General features: G+C 43.5%; 1 protein-coding gene across 2 annotated transcripts in view; it reads left to right on the top strand.

Annotated features, from left to right (window-relative positions):
• fam222aa (family with sequence similarity 222 member Aa) overlaps positions 1-5,152 on the top strand; it is a 21,139-nt gene extending 15,987 nt beyond the window's left edge. For both annotated transcript variants that reach the window (XM_058375150.1, XM_058375149.1), the window contains one exon: positions 2,153-5,152. In XM_058375150.1, coding sequence (XP_058231133.1) covers positions 2,164-3,555 — 1,392 coding nt within the window. In that variant the 5' untranslated portion in view covers positions 2,153-2,163 and the 3' untranslated portion in view covers positions 3,556-5,152. The remainder of the gene's footprint in view (positions 1-2,152) is intronic.
• The last annotated feature ends 4,773 nt before the right edge of the window (positions 5,153-9,925 follow it).

The raw sequence follows: 9,925 nt of genomic DNA, 5'->3' as shown, positions 1-9,925 counted from the left end.
GCACCAAAGTGGCTGTTAAAAGTCGCATCAAAATATTACAACTCCCCGGCACTTCCCTCTCTCGCCTCGCGCCGCTCAAGGGCACGCTGACATTTGCTGACTGAATTCCTTCGTGCCGCTTCGATTTTTTTTTAGGACTTTTGCATAAAAATGTCAGGGTTTTTTTTCTCCAGGAGGCTGCGAGTCGTTTGTGGCTCTCAATTTATCGGCGCTAAACGACATGCGCGCCGCTTCGGGTTTAAGCAGCCATGAAATTGCCTGAATAACGGCGTTAAAATCCAATCTTTCAGAAGCCCTTCACCTCCGCAGCCCTTCCTCTGTCCCACGCTCGGGGGTAGGGGTGCTGGGTGATGAGCATGTCCCCGCTGTGCTGACCTGTAAAATCCTAAACACGGATTAATCCCACTGCAGGACTGCTCAATTAACTCACGCGTTCAGTCCTGATGAAGAGCCGAGGTACAGCAAATACATCCAGCTCCATCAGATGATTCAAAATCCAGACATTCAGGCTGTGCTTTTAAACACTGCAGAATGAAATGAAGGGACATGATATCAGATAGAGGCCACGCCTTCTTTATCCTGATTAATGACCGTCTATAAACATGGCTTTAATCTATTATCGTGTGTTTATTGCTGTACAGTGCAGCGTGGCTCTGAAATCAACCGCAAGCCAACAGTTAAGTGTTTTTCAGATGATCGCTTCAAATCAGATCAAGGATTAAAATAATTGTAAATAACATCTGAAATATTTTTTATCCTAATTCTGTCTTTTTACCTGATGGACCTTCGTTTCTCACACAGCATGAGCAAATCATTTACTACATATAACTATATTTATATTAGAAATAAGACTAGGTCACAGGATGATATGAAATCAGATGAATTTTATCTTTGTAATTGTAAAGTAAATTTTTCTTCTTTTCCACATTAAATATTTTTTTTGGCTTCAAAAATAAACGGCGCCTAAAAACAGAGATGAAGAGTCTATTTTAAACTAAACGTTATTCACATGGCTGCGAGATACGAAGAGACGGCCGGTGAGACAGAACATGGCTAAGAGAACAGGATTAAACTCAGCCATACATAGAAATGTCAGCTGTGTCACTGTAATTAAAAAGGGTTTCTCTCTGGCTTGTCACACACCGCTGCTGGTTTCAGCGTGTAACCCAGTCCGGGGTCAGAATTAATTTCACAAAGCTCTGATTTAATAGTGCCTGAGGGGCTGATGGATTTCCACAGATTGAGTTTTTCACAAAAAAAGATCCATTTGGCTGAGGATGAACTTGCGGAGAGCGAGAGAGATAAAGCAGCGAGGACGATGATAGATGGAGGGAAATTATAAAGCTTCCATTAAAAGTTTCATTCTGGGCTGCGAACAGCACCTGCAGTCTTTGTGTGTCCGCTCACCTGCGCTATGACGGATAATTACACTATCGAATCTTCTCTCCTGCACCTGGGCTGAATGGAAAATTCAACACACACACACACACACGCTTTGTCTTGCCCAGTGATCTGGCCTCTTTCTTGCGGATTAGCTTGTGTAAGCGGACACAAAGGCCAGCTGAACATTCTGGACATTCTGCTGGAATGTTGGTTATGCGGAACGTTCTAGAGGCAGTTCTGACCGACTTGCAGCAATCTCTCTTTTCTCTCAGACGTCTAGAACCTGAGTAGGCTCCGGATTGTTTTGTTTGGATCAAACTGTTTGTCCATGTACCTTTCTCTCCAAATATTCTGCAGATTTAAGGCAAAGTTTGTTGTTTGGTCACATGATGACCTTCACTCCTCGTCCAGCGCGGCTCACAGCTGCCAGGACTGCGGTCCAGTGGTTACAGTAACTCAGTCCACTGAGCTGCTTTTCCAGTAACCTGAAATCAAGGTGTAATATCTATTATGATGTGTTGTAGGAAGTTGTTTGTGATTGTGGAGCTCTTTATGGACATTTCTATGTCTCCTCTTTCCTTCTTGTCAGCCCCTTTATGTTCTTATTTTGAGAAAGCCTTTCTGCTGTGACAAAATCACATGTACATAATTACCAAAGTAAATAAGAAGACAGGTTTAGAGCTGAACACATTCAACAAAACTTCTGTCTCTGGTAGAATTAAAGTCAGTGAATGTTGCACTAACGCTGACCTTTCCCCTCGTTTTTCAGGTGAAGTCAGCATGGCTGTCCACTCTCCACGCTACCCGAGCACAGCAGAACTGGATGCCTACGCCCAGAAGACAGCCAACAGCCCGCTGTCCATTAAAATATTTCCTACCAACATCAGGGTCCCACAGCACAAGCATCTTAACCGCACAGTGAATGGCTACGACACGACGGGTCAACGCTACAGTCCATACCTCCAACCAGGTGCCTATCAGGGTCTTCTGGCCATAGTCAAAGTTTCTTCTTCATCTTCTTCATCTTCTTCTGCGCCGTCGTCATCATCATTTGTTGCTTCTGCAAAGGCTGTGGTGAAGAACGCAGAGGGCCGAAGGTCCAAGGTCTCTCCTGCCCACTTAGCAGTGGCTCCCTACCAAGTGGGCTTCAACACAGCACCTCCAAAACCCCCTGAGACTACAGCTCTTACTGTGCCACCCAACGTGACTGTCGCCGGGTCTGTCATCCCTCTAGCAGGGACGAGGGGCCTCAACCTGTCCTCTCAGTCAAACCTCCCATCAATCCAGAGCATCATCTACCAGATCAACCAGCACTGCCAAGCCCAGGCTCTCCAGCAAGTCTCCACCGTTCCCACCAACCCAAACTCCAATCTCAGCCCCTGCAAGCAAGGCACCACCGCACTCGGGGTTTCGTCCATCTCAGGAGGAAGTTACACAGCAAACCTGGCACCGCAAGGCAACGTGGGATACTCCGGCACGGTACTAGCAGGACAAAACGGGGACACGGCAAAGGTGGCTGCATATTCTGAGAGTTTGGATTACATCCTGTGGCAGAAGCAGCAGCAGCAGGCCATTTTGAGGATGTACAGCAGCGGAAGCGGTGGAAGTGGTGCGATCAGCAAGTCGCCAGAATCCTGTGGTCCGAGCGTCCTAGTGGGTGGATCCCAGGCACCGTGTTCCTCCAGGACGTTCCCGTTAATGACGAGCGTGAGTGGAGGAGGTGGTCTTGACAAACCGAGCTCCTCACCACTGAACTGTGCAGCCATGCAGGGGAATTTCGCTTTGGGGCAGTATTTTGCCCCACCGTGGAACAGTGTCCTGGTCACCCCAGAAAGTGACTGCTACAACCCTCAGGAGTTGCCACCAGGGACAACAACCATCGGGCAGAAGGAGCTGAGCTTCCTGCCTCATCATCACAACCTTCATCATCACTACCACCATCATCACCAGCACGCGGACGGCTCGGGGGGAATCTGCTGCGGTTTGCCGAGTAAAAGCTTGTGCAATACCTCGGTTCTCAGCAGCAGCCTGCAGTCGCTGGAATATCTGATCAATGACATCCACCCTCCGTGTATTAAAGAGCAGATGCTGGGGAAAGGCTACGAAACCATCTCAGTTCCACGACTCCTGGATCATCAGCATGCACACATTCGACTTCCTGTTTACAGATAGAAGCGCCGCTCCTCCAGAACTTTCCGATCCCTGTGGAGATTTGGGGTCAGTTCCTGGGATGTGATCTGGAAGCTTCTGGCTGAAAAACTGGGAGGAAAATGGAAAAGCCGGAGGTCCTGCTTGAGGATTTTTTTAGTTTTTTTTTTGCCAACAGGGATTTTTTTTTTCCTTTTATTTTTCTGATTTTATTTTCTTCCCCATGTTTTCTGTTCGGACAGAATTCCGTAGGTGATAAAAATCCCGTTATATCCAAGCAGGAAATGACTTTCCGCGCTCAGCCGAGTGTCGAGTCGAGGGAGAAGATTTCAGCTACAAAATGTAAACACACACTTCTAGAACGTCACGAAGGAAAGTGTTCTGTAAGGATGCTAGATTATATGACTGGAAAATGATAATTGTAAGAGTAATTAAGGCTAGAATTGAAAATTGCACTGCTTTGGAAAATCGGAAAAAAGAGATGGAAAAGCTAGTTTGAGTTTAATGTATTTATGAAACTTGAAAACTTGAATTTTATTTTTGTGTTGTTTTCTATATTTGTAGTATAAGATGTTTCGGCTGCTACGGAGAAAGACGTGTCTTAGTTTTTTAATGGTTAATGACCTCTTTCTCGGTTTTTGTTCTCTTTGGGTTTTTTTTGTTGTTGGCTAAAATCTAGTGAGGTCTGAACACTGCTTTAGTTTCACGAGGAACAAACACTGAAGGCTGACCATCAGCTGACCATCACACAGCCTGTGTGTGTGTATGTAGTGAGAATAAAGATCACAAGCGAAGGTTTATTGACACTTTGGTTAGAATTCTGTGGGGTTTAGTTGTAAGGACGTCTGATTGTTCCCGTTACTCCGCGACCAACAACTGTTTTTATTTCAGCCAAAATGAATGCAACCTTTCACTAGTTCACAGATATTAATTCAGGAAGAATCCATCGAGTCAGTTTGTTTTTAAATATTTGTTGCTCCTAGCACACACAGTGTTAACACTCATCATCATCACCATCATCATCTTCATCACCTCCTAGTTTAATTTCCGTTCAATTTCAACTGGTGAGATAAAGGAGTGTGTGGGAGCGGAGACTGACCGACCCGCAGCAGACGCTCCAGCTTTTAGAGAATCGGGCTCTTCGCTCTGGTCAGTGTGGATTCTTGTGGTTCTGCTCACTTCCTGTTGTTAATTATTGCTAATGAGTCACGTAAGAGCTAATTACTGGAAGCAGGAGAGAAACGCTGAATCCAACATTTTAGAAAAAAAAAAAGATGAAACAATCATTTTTTCTTCAAGTCTTGATTTCTTGCTCTGATGGAGAGAGTGAAGGTGTGGAGTGCTCTCTCTCTCTCTCTCTCTCTCTCTCTCTCTCTGTCTGTATTCCAGCTGTGAAAGTCCCTGTGAATCTGCTGCACTTATCTGACAGTGTGGACGAAGTCAAAAGCAAAAAAAAGAAAGAGAGAAAAAGAAGAGAAATTGGATCGACGCAGCGGCACTCTGTGCTGAATTAGCTTTTTTTCTCACTCAAGTTTTATTAGAAAATTCAATTCCTAAACTCGAGAGAGAGAGCGAGAGAGAGAGACAGAGATGGAAAGAGACACAGAGAGAGAGAGAGACAGAGAGAGAGAGAGAGTTTGGGTTTCTGCCAGAGGCAAAAAGCAGTCTAGATTTATGAAGTGCAATTATTATGACTGTATGAAGGGTAATTTTATTTGCTTTTTTTTCTGAGCTCAAACCAAAACAGGAAAGAAAAAAAAAAAAGAAAAGAAAAGAAAAAAAAAAGTTTTCCTTTGTGATTCCGGTACATTCCTGCTGTTCTATATAGTCATTCCCGATTTGTTTTGAGGTGCAAAAAAAAGAAATAAATGGATTTTGAGAATTTATTTAAAACCCCACGCATTGTTCTGGTGTCTTTATTTTAAAGTGATGATTACTAAAAACCTTACAGAGCTGCGGCGCTCGCGTCCCGGACGACCCCGAGTCACTTCTGAGAGGAAATAAATCCGTGGCGTTTCTCATACCTGGTGCCTTTGGGCAGATGGAGGCAGAGCGCTTTACTGTGTCTCGTCACTCAGGTGTTACATGAGACAGGTGTGACAGGTGTGTAAGGTGTGACAGGTGTGTAAGGTGTGTAAGGTGTGACAGGTGTGTAAGGTGTGTAAGGTGTGACAGGTGTGTAAGGTGTGTTTGACGCACCATCTGTGTTAATTATATTATACCGAAACTTCACAAGCGAACGAAAGTTTTCATCCTTCCTCTTCATCCAGAACAAACTTCCTGACCCGCTCCGTACATTTCTAGTGGCTCTTACACAAGAAAATCATCATCAGCGCCTGGAGTGATGAAGAGCTGTTCCTGTTCCCAGCACTCAACTCATTATCCCCCTGTCCCGGTAGCTCACACATCCAGATGTTACTCTTACACCACATCAGTTTCTCACCCATTTAAATGCTTGTTTTAAGGAAATGAGGAAATGATTTCACTACTGCGTTTGTCTCAGCCTCGCTAACCAGCTATGTGAATATGGAAGAAAATCGAAATAAGTAACAACAGTAAGGGTAAAGTAACTTGGTGTTTTTTCAGGTGAAAAATTTGACTTTCTCAGATTTTCCCCAGAGTCACACTGTGGGGTTATTGAGGTCAAGACATACACAGAGCTGACCTTTGTTTCTCTCTATTTTATTCTAAAGCTGAGATTTAAGGCTTGAATCTCACTCAATATTTCTATAGTATAATAAACATAATTAATGAGGAAGTTGATGCCTCATATCAGCTTTGGAGTGTGATATTTAGATAAAACTTGTGCTCCTGTCTAAATCTCAGTAATAAACTCTGTGAATATGAAGAATTTTGGCCAAAATTCACACTGTGGGTTTTGTGGGTTAAGACAAACACAGGAAGTGGCCTGTGTTTCTTTTTGTCACACTGAGATCTGAGGCTTGAGGCTTACACAATATCTTTAAGGTTTAATGAATATAATTAGTGGAAGTTGATGCCTCATATCTCTTCTTTGGAGTGTGATATTCAGGTGAAACTGTCTATGTCTAAATCTCAATAATAAACTCAGATGATGAATATGAAGAAAATCGAAGAAAGTTGAATTTTTCATCAAGAAAAACAGTAAGGGTTAGCCTTCCTGTATTTTGGGGAAAAGTCGTCTTTCTCAGATTTTCCCCATATTCACCCTGTGGATTAGTTTGGTCTAGACATACACAGTGATGTACTTCCTTTCAGTCTATCACACTCTAAAGCTGAGATATGAGACTCTGATTCCAATAAATTCCAGCGACCTGCATTAGAGGAATCTGAGCAGTGTTTATGTGTGATCATAGCGAGAGTGTGTTAGCATAATAGCATAATCATGGTGTTATATTGACGGTAAAAAACAACGTGTCCAAAACCTGTATAATGTGTGAAAAACCCGTTATTATTACGTTATTGTTCAGTGTATAGTGCGGTCAATAACGCACATGAAAGACATCAGACACCAGATTAATCATTTTAATTTAAGTGTACTGAAGCATAAAAGCATGTTGCAGCCGGAGAACACGGTCAGTATGAGTATCAGGTAACAATAATACTTGACTATTTCTAGACAAAATGACAGGAAATACACCTTCTTCCCTTTCTCTCTATCTACACAGAAACAAGAGAAAAGTCACAACAGCCCCTATAAGACATGCTATTACAATATTTCTGGATATCTGTGGTCATTTATAGGGTCAGTGAGCTGATGTGCAATATTTACATATATATATATATATATATATATATATATATATATACAGCACCTCTCAACATTCCCAGCTCTAGCGTAACACTGCAGTAAAGAATGTTCACGAGCTTGTGTGTAGATGGAAACTGATGAAGGTCCAAGGCTAGAAAATGTGACTGAAGTGTCGGCTATGAACTGGACAGCAGCACTGGTCTCAAGCCAAGTCTGACCATACACTTCTCAGAGATCTCAGTATTAGAGATGTTATTCTCGATCTGCTAATCCCGGTGCCAGATCTCTTCTCTTCTAGGAATTCCTGACAGATGGACAGAGAGGCAGAGAGAGAGAGAGAGATCAGGGATCTAACATTAACTTGTGCTCCTGTCTTGTCCTGACCTCATTAACCAACTCTGTAAATAAGAAGTAACTTCCCAAAATTCACAGCATGGGTTCGTTTCATCTCATCACACTCCAAAGTTGAGCTCTGAGGCTGTGTTTTAAACAAATTGCAGTTAATTGTGCTAGAGGAATTCTATCAGTGTGTGTGTGTGTGTGTGATTACAATCAGGGCGTGATGACAGTGCATTACAGTGCGAGTGTGTGATTATCTCGAGTGTGATTGCAATCAGGGTTTAACTGAACCTGGAAGTGTGGGACAATCAGTGTATGATTATAATCACAGTAGCACACACACACACACACACACACACCACAGCTAAAACCTGGGCCTTCAATTCCAGTTGATTTCCAGTAGAGGATGGAGTGTGTGATTGTAATGAGTGTACACTTTCAGTGAGTGGATGATTATACCCAGTTTCTTCACTTTCCTTCTCCACATTCTCACGAAAAGCTCCAGCTTAATAACTTTATAAAATTCACAAGGACAGATTCCCTTACAGGTTTATCTGACCTCATCTCCACTGACCCTCCCCTGATGTGCTACTGGAATTTTTTTTATTCATTTCATTCCTCCCATCCATTTATCACTTCATCTTAAACAAGCCGAGCTTCTTCTTTTCCTGTCATCCTCACTTGATTAGAGAGAGCAGCTGTCAGCAGTTGGAAATGAACCACTCAACAGACCTGGTTTTAAAAGTGTGGAGTGTGTGTGTGTGTGTGTGTGAGTGTTTTACAGAGCAGTGAATTCATCTGAGACCGGTGACAAACCTCCTGACACATGTGGAGCTCTCGGTGATCAGAGAGACGTGGGAAGTGTGTGTTAGATTAATTTGAGAGACGTGTTGAAAGGCAGTTCAGTTTAATACACAGACATCATGGACTCTTTCTGCTGGTGAGTATGTGAAGTATCTGCAGGTTCTGGGGTCATGGATAGATATTCAGCTGGATGGATGGATGGATGGATGGATGGATATTCAGATGGATGAATGTTTCAATGCATGAAAATGTGGTTGAATAGATGAAGGAATGGTTGAATGGATACACAGATGGACGGATGGTCAGATGAGTGGATTATCACATGGATGGAGTGTTGGATAGATGTGTGTCTGCGGGGTCTGACAGACGGAGGACTGAATGTATAGATGGATATGGCACATGGATCAAACTGATCGATTTAAATGGCTCAATAATTGGATGGATGGATGGATGGATTGTAATGGCTCAATAATTGCATGAATGTATGGTTAAATGGATGGATGGATGGATGGTTGGATGGATGAATGTTTGAATGAAAGGAAGAACAGTTGATGGAAGGATAATTTGATGGAAGGATGATGGATAGTAAAATGGATGGATGTAGTGATACACTATATTGCCAAAAGTATTCGCTCACCCATCCAAATAATCAGAATCAGGTGTTCCAATCACTTCCATGGCCACAGGTGTATAAAACCAAGCACCTAGGCATGCAGACTGTTTTTACAAACATTTGTGAAAGAATGGGTCGCTCTCAGGAGCTCAGTGAATTCCAGCGTGGAACTGTGATAGGATGCCACCTGTGCAACAAATCCAGTCGTGAAATTTCCTCACTCCTAAATATTCCACAGTCAACTGTCAGCTGTATTATAAGAACGTGGAAGTGTTTGGGAACGACAGCAACTCAGCCACGAAGTAGTAGGCCACGTAAACTGACGGAGCGGGGTCAGCGGATGCTGAGGCGCATAGTGCGAAGAGGTCGCCAACTTTCTGCAGAGTCAATCGCTACAGACCTCCAAACTTCATGATTAGCTCAAGAACAGTGCGCAGAGAGCTTCATGGAATGGGTTTCCATGGCCGAGCAGCTGCATCCAAGCCATACATCACCAAGTGCAATGCAAAGCATCGGATGCAGTGGTGTAAAGCACGCTGCCACTGGACTCTAGAGCAGTGGAGACGCGTTCTCTGGAGTGACGAATCACGCTTCTCCATCTGGCAATCTGATGGATGAGTCTGGGTTTGGCGGTTGCCAGGAGAACGGTACTTGTCTGACTGCATTGTGCCAAGTGTAAAGTTTGGTGGAGGGGGGATTATGGTGTGGGGTTGTTTTTCAGGAGCTGGGCTTGGCCCCTTAGTTCCAGTGAAAGGAACTCTGAATGCTTCAGCATACCAAGACATTTTGGACAATTCCATGCTCCCAACTTTGTGAGAACAGTTTGGAGCTGGCCCCTTCCTCTTCTAACAAGACTGTGCACCAGTGCACAAAGCAAGGTCCATAAAGACATGGATGACAGAGTCTGG

This window comes from Hemibagrus wyckioides, linkage group LG22 (assembly GCF_019097595.1).
Source record: "Hemibagrus wyckioides isolate EC202008001 linkage group LG22, SWU_Hwy_1.0, whole genome shotgun sequence".
Lineage (NCBI taxonomy): Eukaryota > Metazoa > Chordata > Actinopteri > Siluriformes > Bagridae > Hemibagrus > Hemibagrus wyckioides.
Note: the sequence above shows the minus strand (reverse complement) of the source record. Positions and strands in the feature narration are given on the sequence as shown.